Raw genomic sequence first — 20,853 nt, 5'->3', positions numbered from 1 at the left:
ACTTCTAAACTGGTGCCTACGCAGTGATTCGCCGCAGTGGTTTTCACTGCTGGTGATCTGACTTGCTCTAATGATCTGGAACAGGTCCCGTAACAGAGTTAGGGCCGAGCTCGTACTGAATCTGGCAAAAGTCAGGAATTGACTCAAAACAGAACCAGTTAATCTTTGAGGACACGGGTGGACCAGAGAGAGAACCTTTGGGTAGCTACGTGGTCCTCTGTAAAACCTTTCCCCTTCTTCCTTCCAAAGTATCTTGTTGCCAGGACAACTGTGAGCGTCACTAACGTGGATTCAGAAATTGGGCAGGAAAGAGTATAAGTCTCTAGTGCAGGCAAAGACCCATCGCGCAGGCGCATTAGTTTTTCTAGGCTGTAGTTCTGATTCTGTAGGTGTACTCTGCGTCTGCGCATCAGTTGTGTCGCTCCTTTGGCCTACCTCTACGCCTGCGCAAACTGGCCAATCGGCGAGGCCGGTTACAGCGGTGCGCACGCGCAAACTCTACATCCGGTGTGGTGGTCGTGTCCTTAAGGAGTTTGGGGAGTGCAGAGTGGCCTGTTGATCCTGTTGATCTTGTAGTCATGTCGGCTTCAGTAGTGTCAGTCATCTCGCGGTTCTTAGAAGAGTACTTGAGCACCACGCCTCAGCGTCTGAAGTTGCTGGACGCGTACCTCCTGTACATACTGCTGACCGGAGCGCTGCAGTTCGGTTATTGTCTCCTCGTGGGGACCTTCCCCTTCAACTCTTTCCTCTCGGGCTTCATCTCCTGTGTGGGGAGCTTCATCCTAGCGGGTAATGATTCTATAAGTAATCGCAGTAATTATGTGTTACTTGGGTCCCTTGCTTTTGTTGTCACAGTCTTTTTTTTTATATCAGACCACCGCCTCGTGAAGTTGAGACGAACCTGCGTTGCCCTCTTTTTGTGAATGGGGAAGTTGAGGCCCAGAAATTTTGCCACATACCAAATACCAAACAACCGTCTAGTAGGTGGAATTAAATCTGTAAAGAAACTACCCTCACGCTGCTGCTCAATCTGGTCTTCACTTCATATTGGTCCAGGAAGATGCCATTCCAACTTTCACTTAGCTTGAACACCCTTTTAAAGTTGGTAGACTTTTATAGTGGAAAACCTAACTCTGAAGCATCTCTCTCACCTTCACCTGATCATTACTAACTTACACCGAAATGTTCCAATGAACAGTGTAAGAAATATGGGAGCTTTGCTTTGGATAACCCGTTACTTGACTTTTGGCTTTTAGCTTCACCTACTTATTTCTTGTGGATGCAGATATTTCACTATCCTGGACTGAGTTTTTATTTACATAGTTCTATTTTAACTTTGTTATTCTTTTGGATTCCCAGCGTTTGATACTTTGTAGATTGCCATATTTAATGAGAACCAATAGCTCCCACATTTTTTTTTGCCCAAAGTCAGGCTGTGTTAGCTAGTCCAGCTCATAGGTGGTCACCACATGGACCTTGCCAGTCACTGGTACCATCTTTTCCATGACTTTAGAAACATGTCAGAATTTATGCTTTTTTTTTTCCCCAGCAGGATCATCAGGCAATCCATCAGTTGTATTTTGAATTGAATCCCATTGGTATTATGGGAAAAGCTTTGGAGATATTCAAGGATGTTCCCTGTCCTCAACTAGTTTTCAATCTAGTTGGGTTACAGACAAAATATTGTGTTAAAATGGACTGGAGACTTCATTGCAGCTTTAAGTAAAAAATCTGTAGAATGCTTTTATGCATTCATATTGCTAGTTCAGACTCAGACATACTTTGCCTTCTCTTTTTCTTCAGAACTTAACATAAGCCTAAGGACTTAATGATTTGTGCACTAACCTGACCTGGAGTTGCAGAGTTGGCCTATTGATGGGATGGATATTTCATTATCTTTGAATTTTGCCTTAGATAACCAAGATCTAGTTCTCTGTGGCAGCATTTTGGCCTTCAGAAGTTGATGTGGTGCCATCAACAGATGCACGAGATACTCTACCTTCTTTGCTATAGACTCCCTCCTCTTCTTCTAAATACTGTTTGTGACTAAGAGTTTTTATTAGCCAGACAGGAGAAGGAATGTTGAGAATCTCTGGTGAATTTTATTTGATGATTTTGTTTTTTCAGGTCTGAAAAGGGTACGGATGTTGATTTATAAAAAGAAGACATCTCTGTGCTGAAATAACTCTAGCTTCATAAGCTTCTAGGGTTAAAATGACTCCCCAGGACTACACAGAAGCCTGTGGTTTACTGAAGAATGGGAGTGGACTGGAGTTATAGATTAATAGTGTGCCCAAACCGGAAGGTTTTTGAGCAGATAACTATGCCATATGCCTAGTCCTGTTTTTGAGGCTCTTGTGGCTAAAGGAGAATCGGCAGGTTCCCTTCCCTCCTCCCAGTGAAAAGTCCATGGCTGTCATTGAAGAGAATGCCTAGTGAAAGGGCACTATAGTAGTGGAGTCAATTTGGGGGGATTGGAATTTCCAAAGCTGTTAGATAATAGATAATTGGGCTAGAGAAATGAAATTCCCTTTAGGAAAAGAAAGGATTCATGACAATTCATAGTTATCACAGAAGGTATTATTTATTAGAGCATCATCCTGAAGCACAGAGGTTGCTTGTTGGTTTGATCCCTGGTCAGGGCACATACAGGAGCAGCTCAAATGTTCCTGTCTCTTTTTCCCTCCTTCTCTCTCTCTCACTAAAATCAATAAAAAATTTAAAAAGTATTATTTAAAGTTGTTTTAAAAATTGAATTTATTGGGGTGACATTGGTTAATTATATAGATTTTAGGAGTACAAGTCTAAACATCATCTGTATATTATACTGTGTTCATTACCCCAAGTCAAGTCTCGTTCTACATTTCTTTTGTCAGGATCGACCTTATTAAATCCTGCTTCCTCTGTTGTTTGTTAGCCCAGGTCCTCAGGTATAGACTAGTTTTAATGGGAAATGAGTATTTGAAGTATATCCTTTGTTCTGATTGTTGGGAAGGGAAGCCTTGTACCTATTTATGGTGCTGGTATTTCTTACTTCCCTGTACAGTAATGTATTTCCTGTTGGAAGGAAAGGGAGGGGTCCAGTTTGTTGAGGAAGGGAACTGTAGGAGATTATACTGATTGGTAGTACTGCATTCTAGAACTTTGAGTACAGGCCAAGGGAATTTTATTCTGTATGTAATTGGGAAGCATATAAGAATTTTTTGTGTTTTGTTTTATTTTTGAGTAAGGGGAGACTTAGCATGTGGGATGAATTGAAGGGAAAAGTTCACTAGTCTATTCCATTCTGTCTGCATGCATTTATTTAGCAGATGTTCTTTGGAAATTGATCAGTACATTTTAAAACAATATAGAATATTACTGCACTTTTAAAACGACTGGTGTTATTTGGGCCCGATAAAAATGATCTGTTTTCTTCTATTCCTTTTTGCCTTGGAGACTTAACATGTTGTTTCAAGAAAGAGCCAGAAGTTTTCAAGAAAATTGCCATTGAGAAATCTTTTTTTTGAATCAAAAGTGTACAGTATTGTAGGACTTAGAAGGACCTCAGAAGTAGAACATTATTTTTTCTTTGCTACAGATTTTAAACATTCTCAGCAGTTTACCTTGTGGTTAGCTATCTCTAGAGGAGGACATGTGTCCCTTTTTCAGACTAACATTCCAGTGTTGGCAGCCCTTTTGCTTTTTCACCTAACTGAAATCCCTCTTTCTGCTCAAGTGCTATGTAGGAGGGATAAGTGGAAAACATTAAGACTGTCCTTAAAACAAGTCTTTGATCCTGAAATATTTTTTTAAAGTCATTTCACAACTGGACTATTCTGTTCTCTAATCTAGATGAAACACTTTGAAACAGAAAAATAGTTTTGCTTCCCCTACTTTACAAATACAAAAGCAGGCCTGACCTGTGGTGGCGCAGTGGATAAAGCATCGACCTGGAAATGCTGAGGTCGCCGGTTCGAAACCCTGGGCTTGCCTGGTCAAGGCACATATGGGAGTTGATGTTTCCAGCTCCTCCCCACCTTCTCTCTCTGTGTCTCTCTCCTCTCTCTCTCCCTCTCTGTCTCTCTCTCTCCCTTTCTCTCTCCTCTCTAAAATGAATTAAAAAAAAATTTAAAAAAACCCAAAAAACAAATACAAAAGCAGTTTGATTTGAAAGGCAAGGAGGCTTAAGCCTAATCTGGAATGCTTTCTGGAGTGGTTAGGCTGTGTGGGCTGGGGGCTGGCATTTTTTTTTGGAATTATGTATCATTTTTATGGGCTCTTGTGTTATCTCTTATAATTGTTATTCAAGACATTGGAAGTTTGCCAGCCTTGTGCCTGGGAGTCCTCTAAATCTCTTTTCACATCTATTCCTACATCTTTATTCTCAGGTGACTCAAGCTTCCTTCCTGATCTCCCAACTTCCAATCCATCTTCCACTCTGTTTGCAGGCTTGTTTTGACTCGCAAATCTGATTTTGCCACTCATACCTATAATTTTTCTGTGGTTCCCAAAGAAAAATTACAGTGTCTTTTTTCCCCCATGGTGTATGGGCTCTTCCATGATGCGGTCCTGTTCACATCTCTAGCTTTAATACTTTATCCTCCAGCATTATTGAATTACTTGATATTCCCTGAACATCTCAAGCTATTTTATCTTTGCTTGACTGCCTGGAAAACTCCTTCACTTCTTAGACATGTCAGCTCTAGTGCTGCTTCCCTTTGGAATCCTTCCCTAACTCTCCCAGCATAGGTCTTTTCTCCTGTATTTTTATTTCACCGTGTGTGAGTGTGAGAGAGTGTGTGTGTGTGAGAGAGAGAGATGACACTTTGATATTGTACTGTATTTGTTTGCACGTCTGTCTTCCCTCTGGAAGGTGAGCCCCTTGAGGGTAAGGGCTGTCTTTTCATCTCTGCATCCTCAGTGCTTAACACCGTGTATGTTAAATTGTGAGCATGCACGTAATAATTTAAGGAATACTGAGCAATTATGTGCCAGGTTCTCTGCCAAGGAACTGAGTATTCAACTGTGAAACACAACTGGTCTCTATTGTCACAATGCTTATAATGGAGTTGGGGATACAGACAAGTAAATTTGGATATAGTGCTGTGATGGAGAAGTACTGGTGAGAAGAGGAACACAAATTGGCACTCAGCCCTGCTCAGTGGTCCTGTAATACTTCCCTGATATGTTTGCTTTTCTAAAATATGCTTTATAACTTTTCTTTCCACTCTCTTCTATATTTTCTCTTTTTCTTTATTCTCAGATGATCTTGCTTTATTTTTTTCACTGAAAAAGTAGAGAGGACTCCTTTGATCTTCCCGCGGAGGAGTCAGGAGCCCGCCTGCACGTGCACTCCTACTCTTCAGCTTACCTCCCGTGATGGTGGAGGATGTTCCCTTTCCTGTCCAAGTCCAGAGCCTTCCCTTGTGCAGAGGATCCAGTCCTCTGCTCACTCAGGGACTCAGCTTCTGCAATCTTCCTTCCATTCTGTGTCATTGATTTCTCTCTTTCTCCTCTGTCCTTTCATCATACAAACATGCTCTGATATTGTCCAATTAAAAAGAACTCATTTGACCCGATACCCCTTCCACTTTCATTCCATTTCTTTCTTCTCCATCATCACAGAATTCCTACAAAGAATAGTCGGGTTGCAGTCTGTGCTTTCTCGTTTTCCATTCGTTCCTTAACCCACTCTTGGTGTGCTGGTCTTTCTCCACCACTAAGTGAAACTACCTCAGGGGTCTCAAACTTGCAGCCTGCGGGCCGCATGTGGCCCGCCGAACAATTTTGTGCGGCCCGCAGACTAATCCACGAAGTTCAAAATATTTTGGATAAAATTAAGTAAGCCTAGGGGCCTACTTGTATTTTTCATTTCTCTAGCATCCTAGCTAGATATTAGCTTAGTTAACAGCAGTTGTGATGCTAACTACAGTTTCTGGTCTTTTTGTGACACTGAGTAAACTGCATGTACGATTGTGCTTGTTGTACTGATTTTTTTTTGTTTTCAACTGCAGTGAGAAAAGTGTTGCGTAACAGTTGCCTTTTGTAGACCTAGTGAGCCCGCCGAAGGGCTGTGATCTTGCTCTGTGGCCCACATGCTGAGTTGAGTTTGAGACCCCTGTGCTAGATCTAACGGCCATCTCCCTCACTTACCTGAGTGCTCAGCAACATTGAGCATTTAACATATTGAAGTTGGCTGCCTTTTTGTGTGGAATACTTTCTTCTTGAAGCTTCTAGTAAAGTACACTCACCTTGTTTCTTCTCACCTCATAGGTTTTCCTTCCTACTGTTTGTGCCAGTGTTTCTCTGGCGCGGTTCTTGACACCTCATCTCTGTATTTCATTTTACAGGCAAATTTAAATAATGTCTTTGTAACTGTGATGAACACAATTATGTTTTTAGTTCTGATCTGTTCCCTGAATTCCAGAGTAGTAAATCCAGTTGCCCAGTTGCCATCTTCACTGCTGTCTGATATGCAAGTCCAGATAGAGCCTTCCTGCCCAGCCTCTCTTGCCTTTGACCACTAGAGTCTGGTCAGTCTGACTTGTTATACCAAGAACATGTCAAGATTGTTTTTGCTACCTGGAATGCTCTGCCCCTAGACCTTTGCATGTTGGCTCCTATCTTTTAAATTTTGTCTTAAATTAGCACTTTCTTAGAGAGGTTTGTGACCACCAAATAAAAAATAGTTTCCTAGTCATTCTCTTATTACCTTGTTTGATTTACTTCACAGCTCATATCACTATGTGATATTTCATTCTTTATTTGCTTACTTAATTATTATACGTTTCTCTCCACGGGAGTGTAAGTTCCTTGGGAGCAAGACTTGCTCTGTCTTGCTCGGTAGCATATTCCCAGCACTTGAGACAATGCATGGCACATAATAGATGCTCAGTTAGTATTTTGCAGCATGAATAAACATTTAAGGAGATAGATTAAATTAGTATTGCTAAAATGAAATAGGCTGCCTCAGGAAGTAGTAAATGTCCAACTTTGGAAGTGCTCAGGGAGAGAGCACTTGTGGAGGATCATTTGTGGAGGAGCTCTTTGAACAGGTGTTCTTTGCCTTTTGTGTACCCCAGTGTATCTGAGGGATATGACACCCTGTCGTAGACTCTGGAATGTTGTGATTCTCCACCTGGGGATGGCTTATCAGATTCTGGGATGGTGAGTATACTTTGGAAAGATTCCGGGATGATCATGCAGCCTCCCCCCAGCATGTCCACTCTTACCACCTCTTGGGCGTTTTATGGATCAATTGGAGTGCTGGTTCTTATGAGCTTCACAGCCCGGTGCATCTCAGCAGGACAGCGTACTTCTGTTGTCATTGGAATACTTAGGTACTGTGATCATAACACATCAGTTTGTTATCCACCTTCATGAGGAGCTTCTCTTTTCTTTTGTCCTCTCATATTTCCCAAAACACTACCCCTGTCCTTCATACCAATAGATATACTATTAATAATTTGGTATCTATTTCTCCATATTTTCCTAGAGTCCAACTAAAACATGAGAAAATAATATTATCTCTATATATACACACTTTACAAAATATGGAAGAGAATAATTTTTTGGCTTTTTTTTGGATGTAATATGTCTTGGATAGCTTTACTGTCAACCTATAGAGATTTAAGTCATTCTTTGAATGACTGCATGAGATTTCACTGCATGTATGTAGTGTAATTTATTTAAATAATCCCCTTGATGATGATTGGACTTTTTCATTTTCCTCCCAACTTTATAAGCATGCTGTTAGAATGTCATTGTTCTGTAAGATAAATTCCTTAGTCAAAAGGTAAAAACATTTTAAATATTAATAGATATTGCCAGTTGCTCTTTGAAATGCATGAACCAGTGTACTCCATTTTCACAGCAGGATTTTAATTGGTTGCCCTTGTTTCAGTCAGTGTCCTTCATATTTTGAAGGGTCCAGGTGCTTGAAAAGATCAGTGGTGCTTCCACAGTGTTTATATGTTTAAGCATCTGAAAACTCGGTTGCCTTGGTGATAGACTTTGGAGAAGTGGCCTGGTAGTTTTCTGACCTCTGGGTTAGAGCTCCTTTTGTTTCCTTTTCTTGGTTAGTGATGGGACGGGGGCTAGCCTGAAGCAAGTTTGGGTTTTCTTAAGTAGTGTTATCATTTATCACAGGCATAAAGGTATTTTGGGAAAGTGTATCCCTTGAGCTCCCTTTTCGTGTCAAATGATGATGGTGGCTAATGTGTCAGGTTGGAGTCTTCAAGGGTGTAGAATGGGGCAGTGGAGAGTTCTTTGTCAAAGTTATTGTAGCTTAGGTCATTTGCCTTTTTGAGACAAGTAGCTGCTAGAACTTTGAGATAAAAGATTTTCTACAACTGTGAGGTCCTACAGATAAGCATCTTATGTTTATAATCTCTGCTATCCACTCTTCACAATCTGTTGAAAATAATTTACAGCTTTATAACTTTGTCATTCAGCCCAGCCCCTTGTTACTGTCTCAACTACTTTCTAATCAAGGTGTAATTTAAAACTTAATCAGGAGATGAGAGTTCTGAAGATTTTTTGATTATATATCATTATTTTCTTTCTGAGTAAGCCTTTGGTTTTTACCCTAACTCTGAGAGGTTATATTTTTTTTCCTTAAAAACAAAGAGCATAAAATTTAAGTGTACAAATTGATGAGTTTTTAAATTCACCTATCTTGTCACAACCGAAATCAAGATGTTTGCCTGACTTGGCGGTGGCGCAGTGGATAGAACATCGGACTGTGATGCAGAAGATCCAGGTTCGAGACCCCGAGGTCGCCAGCTTGAGTGAGGGCTCATCTGGTTTGAGCAAAAGCTCACCAGCTTGGACCCAAGGTCTCTGGCTTGAGCAAGGGGTCATTCAGTCTGCTGAAGGCCCACGGTCAAGGCACATATGAGAAAGCAATCAATGAACAACTAAGGTGTCGCACCGAAAAACTGATGACTGATGCCTCTCATCTCTCTCCATTCCTGTCTGTCTATCCCTATCTGTCCCTCTCTCTGACTCTCTGTCAAAAAAAAAAAAAAAAGTAGAACAATATCAGCAAGCCCTGGCCGGTTGGCTCAGTGGTAGAGCGTCAGCCTGGCGTGTGGATGTTCTGGGTTTGATTCACAGCCAGGGCACACAGGAGAAGCACCCATCTGCTTCTCCACCCTTCCCCCTCTCCTTTCTCTTTATCTCTCTCTTCCCCTCCTGCAGGCAAGGCTCCATTGGAGCAAAGTCGGCTTGGGCACTGAGGATGGCTCCATGGCCTCCACCTCAGGTGCTAGAATGGCTCCAGTTGCAACAGAGCAACGCCCCAGATGGGCAGAGCATCGCCCCCTGGTGGGCTTGCCGGGTGGATACTGGTCCGTCGGTTGAGAGTATGCAGGAGTCTATCTCTCTGCCTCCCTGATTCTCACTTTGGGAAAAAAAAAAAAAAGGAAAGAAAACTACCAGCACTCTAGAGGCCTCTGCCTTGTACCTTACCAGTCATCCCTCCTCCTGTGGAAGATAAAAGCCACTCTCCTGGCTTGTATTACCCTAGATTGGCTTTGCCTTATTTTAAGCTTTATATAAATGGAATCATGCAGCATATATTTCTTGTGCCTGGATTGTGTTGCTCAACATTATAGTTGCAGAAGCCATCTTTTATTATTTTTTTTGGTTTGCTGATTCCCCCTGCCCCCCAGTTTTATGACATACATCATTATATAAGATTTGGGCATACAGCGTGATGGTTTTATTTGCATATACCAGTGAAATTATTACCATGATAGGTTCAGTTAACATTTATGTAGAGACAGTACAATTAAAAAAGAAAGGAAAAGGCCCTGGCCGGTTTGCTCAGTGGTAGAGCGTCGGCCTGGCGTGCAGAAGTCCTGAGTTCGATTCCCGGCCAGGGCACACAGGAGAGGCGCCCATCTGCTTCTCCACCCCTCCCCCTCTCCTTCCTCTTTGTCTCTCTCTTCCCCTCCCGCAGCCAAGGCTCCATTGGAGCAAAGATGGCCCGGGCGCTGGGGATGGCTCCTTGGCCTCTGCCCCAGGTGCTAGAGTGGCTCTGGTCGCGGCAGAGCAATGCCCTAGAGGGGCAGAGCATCGCCCCCTGGTGGGCAGAGCGTCGCCCCTGGTGGGCGTGCCAGGTGGATCCCGGTCGGGCGCATGCAGGAGTCTGTCTGACTGTCTCTCCCCGTTTCCAGCTTCAGAAAAATACAAAAAAAAAAAAAAAAGAAGAAAGGAAAAGGATTTTCTTGTGATGGGAACTCCTAGGATTTACTTGTTTAACAACTTTCGTGTGTATCATATAGCAGTGTTAGCTATCATCATAAAGCTGGACATCACATCCTGGTACTTATTTATCTTATAACTGGAAGTTTGTACCTTTTTTACCACCTTCCTCCATTTCTCCTTCCCCTATTCATTGCTAAATAGTGTTCCATTGTATACATATGCCATAATTTATCCATTTTACTGTTGACAAACATTTAGATGCTTCCATTTTGGGGCTGTCATGGATAGTGTTCCTGCACATTCCTTTTGATGCGTGTTAGAACGGAATTGTTGGGTCACAGGGTATGTCTGTGCTCATTAGCAGTCATATTTGTCTTATATTTCTAGATAATAATTTTTGTGCTTTGTTTCTTGTATAGTTTGTCTGAGAATCCAGATCAACCCACAGAACAAAGCGGATTTCCAAGGCATCTCCCCAGAGCGAGCCTTTGCTGATTTTCTCTTTGCCAGCACCATCCTGCACCTTGTTGTCATGAACTTCGTTGGCTGAGTCATTCCTGTTTTCTTAATTGAGGAGTGGGAGACTAGAAGAATGTAAGTGGTGATCACAGCCTTTGTCCCATCATGTTGATTTTAGAAATGGAAATTGGATGGGGCTGGTTTTAATCATGGTTGGCAAGGTTCCTATATCGCTGTAAGATGTTTGCACACTTTTTCATTAGTCTGCACAGTATACATTATCATCATGATTCTTCAGTGCTGCCGCTCTTGGTCATTGCTTTTTCTCACTGTTCTGCAAATCATTAAGGTAAAAGAAAATGGGAGTTTGCCTGTAGCTAATACATAAATTTCTGCACCAATAACTCCATGAAAATAACTGAGATTTTGGAAGGGACAAAAAATTGTACATTTTGCTTTTATATTTGCTCTAATTTTTTTCTGATTTTGATCTTAGGTGACTTTAAATGCTGGGCCATTCTCCCCAAAATACCTAGTATAGTGCTTACACCTGACAGACATCCAGTATATGCTGAGTAAATGACTGTGACCATTTGCTAATATATATGCTAAAGTAGAAATAAAAGGGGAAATTGGATTAGCTCGGGAGAACACTTTAGGATGTGATGCCATTTTTTTACTTGCCATTTTCTCTTTTTTAGCATTTTCCCTAAACAAACTTATATACCTTGTAGGTCATAGGTTCTACATGTATAAAACAGCATTGGAGCTGGAGTTGTTTTCACTGACAAGTTGAAAAGCCCTCTTTGCTTGCACTCTCCGCTATGGGTGGTATGCTCTTCTCTCCCCTATGGGTGGCATGCTCTTCTTCCCTATGGGTGGTATGCTCTTCTCTCCCCTCTCCCTTCCAAGCAGAATGTGAAAGCTCCTACTTCCCAAACTCTATATAACATGTTTTAGTTATCAGAAGACAGAGGTTCAGAATAAGCCAGTGGCCTTCCCTGGCCACATAAATGATTGTAGAATAGTGTCTTAGTCCAGTGGTGCTCTTGGTTTAGAGCTCTTCCAATACCCCATGCAGCTTACTGACCAATGAATGTACTCTTTTCTTTGCCTTTTCACTACAAAATTTAATGTTGTAGTATTTATGGGGTAGTAGAGAAAAGAAAACGTTAGGAAATGTTACCCTGTTTAGGGGAAGAATATCTCAGGACCAACTTCTTTGTATCACTTTTTTTGGGAAGCTGTCATTTTTGTACTGATGAGAAATCCAGCACAAGAGTTAGAGCAGCCATGTACTAGGTGAACACAATAATGTGACAATGACTATACTTCGATTTCTGGTATGAATTAGTTACTTATAGTACATAGATCCTTTTCATAATTGGTGTTGCCTCAAAAACAATTGTTAATTCAGGTAAGGCTTCATTTTTGGTTAGTGATAAGGTTATAGAGGTGGTTTCTTTCATTGAAAAAGTTTAGGAACCACTTCTCTACTATTCTAATACAGTTTAACTCTGGAGAACTGATCAGGAGTTGTCCCTCTCTTTTCTATGTGCCAGTCAATGCCTTGTACTGGGTATAAAACGAAAAGTAAAATATCGCTCCTACCTTATAGTAGGAGAAAAGGCTTGCACACACAGCAGTTAAATACAGCATTGTGCAAGCCGTACTAAAGATGTGAACAAAATGCTGTAGGAGTGGAGGGAAGGAAGCCACTATGTAGAGGCGAAAGACAAGGTCTGACCGGTGAGAACTGTCTAAGTGCAGGTAGAAAGCTGACCCGCCAACATTGACCTTAGGCCTGCAAACATCATGAGTAACTCTTGGGCTCCCTGATAATAACTTTTCTGGAAAGGTCATAAGTCTTCTGATTGCCTTACTGTAGATTTCTCGGGTTATTTTTTCTAGATGAGTCATCTGTATGCTTAAGAAAGGGACAGCACAAACATTTCTAGGAAGTTCTCTGGACTCAAGGAGATAAATCATGCAGAATTATTTCTTAGGGCTGTTGTGACTGGAGGAGGACTAGTGCAGAGAACTTAGTATTTTAAAATTATGACAAAAACAGAGACCAAAGAAAGCAGGCTTAGCAGAAACTACGTACTGCAGACTATTGTAACTGAAATATAGCCGCCTGTTCAGTTGGGAATCATGGGCCAGGCCCGGGTACAGCAAAACCTTCCAATTCCAGATTGCAGTGTGAAATCCTTATAGAGAGTATGTTCTACCTGATGGACTGCACAGGGGTTTTTATTGAGACCCTTTATTTGACATAGTTTACTGTCCTGTTCTCAAATTCTAACCTACATCTATTTGCCTTTTTTATGTGCTTCTCACTTGATTCTATGTGCAGTGTGACATACACTTTGTTTTCCCCCTGAAGTGAGGAGTAGGGGGGCGCAGACAGACAGACTCTTGCATGTGCCTGACCGAGATCCACCCGGCATGCCCACCAGGGGGCGATGCTCAGCCCCTCTGGGGCTTTGCTCCACTGCAAATGGAGTCATGCTAGTGCCTGAGGCAGAGGCCATGGAGCCATCCTCAGCACCTGGGCCAACTTTGCTCCCATGGAGCCTTGGCTGCAGGAGGGGAAGAGAGAGACAGAGAGGAAGGAGAGGAGGAAGGGTGGAGAAGCAGATGGGCGCATCTCCTGTGTGCCCTGGCTGGGGATCGAACCCAGGACCTCCACATGCCAGGCTGATGCTCTACTGCTGAGCCAACTGGCCAGGGCCGACGTAACACTTTTAAAACAGTTTTCCAAGCAAGTTCTCAATATTTATACCAACTCAGAAGGTAGAGGAACAAAACAGATTGAACATTCTTTATACTTGCCAAGTATGTTAAAAGTTGGGTATAAAAAGAGTAAACATCTGTAGTGTGCTGCTCTTGCATGAATTTGGCCGTAACATTTAAAACCAGCAGCAACTCTGAAAAATATAGATCAAAAGAAAATGGCATTGAGTTAAAAAAATAAATTCTTTCCCGGAGCAGTAAGGAAGTTGGCATTAACAGATAGTGAAAGCTCACCTCGGGCCAGGCTTTCAGTGCTTCTTGTTCTGCGTCTTATTTTTAAAATTACCTCATTAGGATAGGCATGCTAATTCTGTTTACAGATGAAAAACAGGTTCTGAAAGCTTTGCTGCTAGATACCTTGTAACTAATAAGTCTGATAATACAGTCTGACTTCAAAAAAATTTTATATCCCATTTTTCCTTAAGGTTGTTTACTATAAGGTATTTGACAATTGTAGAGTTAAAGAAATGTATTTAAAAAGTTACCAGTTATTTTATTACTCCCCCTCATTGCTTTCCTTTCTTCTTTCTTTTAAATTTTTTTTTTAACAGAGCCAGAGGGAAAGTCAGAGAGGGATAGATAGGGACAGACAGGAATGGAGATGAGAAGCATCAATTTTCAGTTTTTCCTTGCGACACCTTAGTTGTTCATTGATTGCTTTCTCATATGTACCTTGACCGTGGGCCTTCAGCAGACTGAGTAACCCCTTGCTCAAGCCAGTGACGTTGGGTCCAAGCTGGTGAGCCTTGCTCAAACCAGATGAGCCCACACTCAAGCTGGCGACCTCGGGGTCTCGAACCTGGGTCCTCTGCATCCCATTTCGACGCTCTATCCACTGCGCCACTGCCTGGTCAGGTGCTTTTTTTTCTTTGTTTTTATTATGACAATTTATAAAATACAGAAGAAGTCAGAATAAAACAGACACCCAGGTATCCACCACCTAGAATTAATGGATTTTGAACAGAGTGGATTCAGCTGAAGTTCCCTTTGAATTCCTCTCCAGTCCCATTTCCTTTCCTCTGCTGTAAGACTGGAAGTTTGTGGCAGTTTTGTTCAGTCAGGATTAATGTAAATCTAGATCTATTAAGTCCAACCTTTGCCAAACTTTAGATTTTGTGGTCTCTTGACAATATGTCCCAAGATGGCCTTTTGAGAAATCCTGGGATAAAAGCCGCTCCGTTGGCAGCGCTGCTGAAAGATGGCTGTTCTGGCGCTCAAGAATAGATTCAGTATTTAGATTATCATAAATGTGTAACTACAAAGGTGAAAAATTCTAGTAAGCTTCTGAGTTGGGAGAATTCATGGATATTTAAAGCGATGACCAGTGTCTGTGACTTAGGTGGCAGTTTTTTTCGAATGAATGCGTGACACAGTAATTAAGTAGATTTGAATATTTAAAATTTTATACTCTGTAATTACTTTATTTGTTTTTCCATAGCTCTTTGTGCAGTTCTTCAGAAAAAAAAATGGCCGACTCTCTTGGTGTTCCCAAGGGAAAGGAAGAAAAGGGGGACATAGCCATATTGGGTCACAGTTTGGGAAGGAGACTTCTGGACTCGGGCCCTGGATCAGAGGGTAAAGTGGAATGGGCACAGAGGCTCACATCTAAGCTTGGAAATGTGCTCAGCCTCATGGAGATAGTTTTGGCTAATGCTTGTGTTAAACCGTGTTAGTGTTGTGTTTTTATAATGCAGGCCAGTATCCCAGAGGTCTTTAAAAATTCATAACATTTAATCCTGGATGAGGCAGGGTAGCTACAGGGCTGGGCAGAACTTAACTCTGACAAGCAGTACTATTTACAAATATGCAATTACTGTTGGCTTTTCAAGTTCATCAGTGATCTAGAGAATTCTCTCAGGAGGAAATCAAATATTATTTTTTAGGTTCTACTGCCACCTAGTGGATTGTACGTTTCATATTCTGAGACATTGTACTACAAAGAGGTTTGAGTTTGGGGGAAGAAGCCCCTGATATCATTGTGATAAAACCTATTTTTTTCCAGTCACAGGAGGGCAGCAGAGGTTCAGCTGGCTCAGATGCTGGGTGGGGGATTGCTTTATATCCTGGCCAGAAGTGAGCAGTGTTGAGTTAGGCACAAAGGGCCTGGAGCCTTTCAGTGGCCTAAGACTTTTGATACATAGGAAAGCTCCTGTGCAGGTTTTATTTCCTTTTCTTACCTTGTCAGTTCAAGAGCTCCCTTTTGGTTTGTTCTAGACCTGTTTTTGCTCTCAACATGACTTCCCCCTGGCAATAATTTGTAATTTTTTGTTGGGAGAGGCTTTTTTTGTGTGACAGAGACAGAGAGAGGGACAGATAGGGACAAACAAACAGGAAGGGAGAGAGATGAGAAGCATCAGTTCTTTGTTGTAGCATCTTAGTTGTTCATTGATTGCTTTTCATGTGTGCCTTGACTGGGGGGCTACAGCAGAGTGAGTGACCCCTTACTCAAGCCAGCAACCTTGGGATTTCAAACCTGGATTCTTTGCATCCCAGTCCAAAGCTCTATATACTGCACCACTGCCTGGTCAGGCAAGGCTGTTTTTTTTTTAATTTATTTTTTTTGTTGACATTTCACCTTATAGTGAATTAGGTTCAGCCATCAAATAAGTTTTCAAAAAGGAAACTGTTCTAAATTTGAAGAATATATTTTGAGCTAAACAGCATAATTTTTCTTCACCCCCCTTTTTCCTCAGAGGGCAAGTTTAATTCTTTACCTATTATTAAAACCTCGAGTCTGCTTATTATACCTACTGAAAAATACTAATTGACACTCCAGCTGGTGGTTGAGCTTTGTGTTGTAGTTGGTCTATTTAAAGTTACCAGAGAGACAGAGAGAGAGAATGAGAATATCGAGTAGATTTGTGATTACGAAGTTCATTGTTGCCCTAACTCCCTGCCTCATTTTCTCCATTTTTTTCAGCTTGATGGTTCCTACTCCAAGTCATTTTCAGCCCCAAGTTGCAGAGGAGCCTCTGCTGGGGTCCTTGGAGGGTCCACCGTGCATGCCTCTAATGCTGCACTTACACACCATTAGGAAACTTGGTTCACTTCCCCATCTTTCCCACTTAGGGTTGGGCCTCAGGGCTTAGAGGCTGTTTCAATGCATGTTTGTTGAATAAGTGTGTGAGGAATGAATCTTTTTTTTTTTTTTTTTCATTTTTCTGAAGCTGGAAACAGGGAGAGACAGTCAGACAGACTCCCGCATGCGCCCGACCGGGATCTACCCGGCACGCCCACCATGGGGCGAAGCTCTGCCCACCAGGGGGCGATGCTCTGCCCCTCCGGGGTGTCGCCATGTTGCGACCAGAGCCACTCCAGCGCCTGAGGCAGAGGCCACAGAGCCATCCCCAGCGCCCGGGCCATCCTTGCTCCAATGGAGCCCCTAGCTGTGGGAGGGGAAGAGAGAGACAGAGAGGAAAGCGCGGCGGAGGGGTGGAGAAGCAAATGGGCGCTTCTCCTGTGTGCCCTGGCCAGGAATCGAACCTGGGTCCTCCGCACGCTAGGCCGACGCTCTACCGCTGAGCCAACCGGCCAGGGCCAGGAATGAATCATTTTTAACTGCAAGAAAATGCTATCTAAAATAGCTGTATCATTACTTATATGGATGCTAAGACATGTGGAGAGTGCTGTGAAAGAAAGAAGCTAAGGGAAAAACTTAATAAATATTAGACTAGAAGTCGAAAGACCTGCATTGTGGAATGGACAAATAAACTTGTCCCTCACTCCCACTTTCCCTGTCTACATCGTGAGGGATTGGCCTGGATCTTCTTCAGAGTTTCCTGCAGCTTCGAAGCCTCTGATGAGTAGAATCCATGATAGTTCCTATTGTGTTCAGGGAGAATTGGGCTATTTGTGTGGATCCTCAGTTGGGCTTTGCCTTTTCTTTTTCTTTTTTCTTTAATTGTTGGCTTTTATACTTATTACCAGGTTCCCATCATCTGTTCACGGGAAAGTTAAAGTGTGACTGTCTATAACAAAATCCATAATGTTTAAACAAGGCCTTCTACAAAATTAGACAACATTTGTAAAATGCATTATAGCTAGCACCAGGATTGCAGGACTTATATCCATTCCACTTACACTTCTACACACGCAGCCCATGTGCTCCTCACGTCCCACCCTCTGATGGAGATGGACAAACAGTAGTCTTTTTGTTACACATGAAGTAGTTCAACCATGGTCTAGACCAGGGGTAGTCAACCTTTTTATACCTACCGCCCACTTTTGTATCTCTGTTACTAGTAAAATTTTCTAACTGCCCACTGGTTCCATAGTAATGGTGATTTATAAAGTAGGGAAGTAACTTTACTTTATAAAATTTATAAAGCAGAGTTACAGCATATAATAATAATTACTTACCAAGTACTTTATGTCGTATTTTCGCTAAGTTTGGCAGAATAAATCTTTATAAAACAACTTACTATAGTTAAATCTATCTTTTTATTTATACTTTGGTTGCTCTACTACCGCCCACAATGAAAGCTGGAACGCCCGCTAGTGGGCGGTAGGGACCAGGTTGACTACCACTGGTCTAGACCCTGGAACTAATAAGTGACCAAGTGGGCACTGAAAGACATTTTGATGCAGAATTTTATTTTCTTCCTTTATTATGTTGGAAGACTTTGGATGAGAAATATATTCATCTTGTTCAGTTTTTGTTAAAAACATTAAGGTTGCTTTTTTTAAAATGGAAAAAACAGGAGAGGTAGATAAGAAAGGGTGAAGTCAGGCTATCTAAAATGTTTCTGCCAAGTTGGTTACCTTTGATGTGAACCAGAAGAAATGCAAGGGAACTGACTTTGTCCAGAGAGGGTGACCCTGGACTTTCTGCAGTGTGGGAATGTTCTAAGTCTGTGCTACCTGGATGGTAGCCACCATGTGGTTATTGAACATTTGAAATGAAGCTAAGTGACTGTGGAATTTTGAATTTTATCTAATTTTAACTAAGTTTATATAGTCATTTGTGGCTTGTGGCCTTAATGTTGGTCAGAATAGTTCTGGAAAAATCTGTCAGACTCCCAGGTTGAGCACTGAACCTAGGATTTCTGCAGAATGGCCTTTGATTTACATTTTGTCTAATTCCAGTTTTAATTGGGTGCCCAGGATCCAGGATGAAGTGGATGTGAAGGAAAATTAGTATTTGAACATACCTGCTCAGTGCTCATGTGTGAATAGAGATGCTGCTGGAGAGGGATACAGATTCCAAATAGAAATGACCCTGTCTGGCATTATCTTTTGTATCAGTACAGAGAGTAATTATTTTTTAACAGTTCTTTGTGTTGTGCCTTGCTTTCTTTAGGATGATTAGAAATAGATTGATCAAGTGGTGCTGTGGTTTCTGCATGAGAGAAATAGAAGTCACGCTAACTTTTCTCAGTAGGTGCCTTCCATTTTGCATGTCTTGCTTTCAGAGGAGTAAATTCTATTAGTTTCCTGAAACCTTTATCTTCTTGGTTAGCAGTGGAAACCATTCTTTTGAGCCTGTTGAGTAGGCCAGTTTTACTGAACTAACATTTCAAAGAATCCTAGAACCTCTGCTTTTAGAAAACTGTCTGGTAAATATATTCTTGCTTTAAAAGAAGGGAGCAGATCTTTGTAAATAGAATTTTCTGAAAACCACTATCAAAGTGATTTACTCTCATGAGTCATTTTTACTTGCTTGAGGGCCAGCTCTATTGTTTTAGATTTAAATGTTTTAATATCATAGAATCTCAAAACTTGAGTTTTGTATTAAACTAGGATTTCTCTTATAATTGTAAGTGAGTCACCTCTTGACTGAAACGGCCCTATGCTCTAGCCCTCTCACCTGGGCCATTAGAACTGATGTTATATTAATTCATATCTGTTGCTTTAAGAAATTTGACGCCATAGAAAGATGAGTTTTAATATGTCTTTGTCTTTTTTGGCATTGTGGGTACTTTTTGTTCCCTGGTTTTTTTTTCTTTCTTTACACATTTCTCACAATTCCAGTGATGTAGAAATGTTCTGAAATTATGTAATATTTCTCTCAGTACCATTGTTAGTGAAGTAAAAGCATGGCTAGAAGTCAGAAGATACTTTTTTAAAACTGATGCTGGAATCCAGATTAGAACCAATACACAAAATTAGGTGGTGCTGTTTTTACTTCCTGTGGTAGCTCAACTTTTCTGAAAGGTACTGTTTCCTAAGCTTTTTCAAGTCATGACACACACAGAAAATTACAGTGTCTGTATGGCTCCCTGCGGGAAGATCGACTGCTTATGGCCAGGGACTTTGGAGCCGCCAGGGCAAAGGGGTTCCTCGTGACTCGACCGTACTGGAGCACAGCTCTCCTGGGCACTAGGAAGGAAGGCCCAGGCGAGGCGAGGCAGGGCTCACCTCATGACTTAACTCATCCGACTCTAGCAGCAGTGTGGACACTTCTTGGAGTAATTCTCCATATTATTTCCCAAAATAAACATCTTTAAATGAAAACAAAGCTATTTCTTTTGTATTTCCTTTATTGAATCTGAGATTGGGAGTTTTTCTTTACTTTCTCTCCTAAATTCTTTCTTCATCCTCCCCCAAAGTGGAACTTAGTGCTTTATAAGCCTGCTAGATCCAGAGAAGCCCTTTCGGCTAAATTGCTGCGTCCTCACCTCTAAGAGTTGGCCTGAAGGGTCAGAGGGACTGAGGTAAAGGCGAGCAGCTAATTGCAGAGCTGGAGTTAGAACGTATGGCTACCAATTCCTAGTCAGCTTTGCCTTGGTGTGTTGGGACCTCAGATTTGATTGTTAATTTTTATGGATTCTTCTATAAAATGTTTAATGAAAAATATTTGCTTTGTTCTGGTTCTAGCCTTGTTTAAATATTGTCCAGGACATGGGGCGCTGTCTATAGTATCATAAAACATTTTATAAAACCTTGCATGTCTCCTCTGACCTTTCCACTTTTTTCTTTTAGGTTCACTTTTTGATTTCCCCTGGAGAAGAGCTCTTGAGATGGCAGCTTGTCGGACACATGAATTTTCTTCAGATTTATATGTACTGCTGGCTCTGGTTTGGTGTGCTGGCTGAGGGCCAGAGAAGTTCCCTGCTTCTGTGTCAGAACTTTTTAATGAGCATTTATTTACATGATCTCTCCCTTCATTGTGTAACCTGCTTGCTTTTCAAATAAACTCCATGCCATGCCTTTCTATGCCTCTGGCTCTATTTTTCTGTTTTTATTCTTTCTTTTCTTCAGTGTTCTGCAAAGTTTTCTAGGAGTTGATAACTTGCAACTGTGAATCTTCCTCTATATTCTTTTTTTTTTTTAGTGAGAGAGAGACAGAGAGGGACAGATAGGCAGGAAAGGAGAGAGATGAGAAGCATCAATTCTTTGTTGCTGTACGTTAGTTGTTCATTGATTGCTTTCTCATATGTGCTTGACTGGGGGGTGGGGGTCTAC

The 20,853-nt window shown here is 41.6% G+C and overlaps 1 protein-coding gene across 1 annotated transcript; it reads left to right on the top strand.

Annotated features, from left to right (window-relative positions):
* Positions 1-480: 480 nt before the first annotated feature.
* Positions 481-20,604, top strand: DAD1 (defender against cell death 1). Its single transcript, XM_066274754.1, has 3 exons — positions 481-789; positions 10,614-10,788; positions 20,371-20,604. Exons 1-2 carry the CDS (start codon positions 579-581, stop codon positions 10,742-10,744), a joined length of 342 nt encoding a protein of 113 aa, XP_066130851.1. The 5' UTR covers positions 481-578; the 3' UTR covers positions 10,745-10,788; positions 20,371-20,604.
* The last annotated feature ends 249 nt before the right edge of the window (positions 20,605-20,853 follow it).

The sequence above is a fragment of the Saccopteryx bilineata genome, chromosome 4, assembly GCF_036850765.1.
Source record: "Saccopteryx bilineata isolate mSacBil1 chromosome 4, mSacBil1_pri_phased_curated, whole genome shotgun sequence".
NCBI classification, from domain to species: Eukaryota; Metazoa; Chordata; class Mammalia; order Chiroptera; family Emballonuridae; genus Saccopteryx; species Saccopteryx bilineata.
The sequence above is the reverse complement of the archived record's forward strand: the minus strand, read 5'-3'. Positions and strand labels throughout refer to the sequence as shown.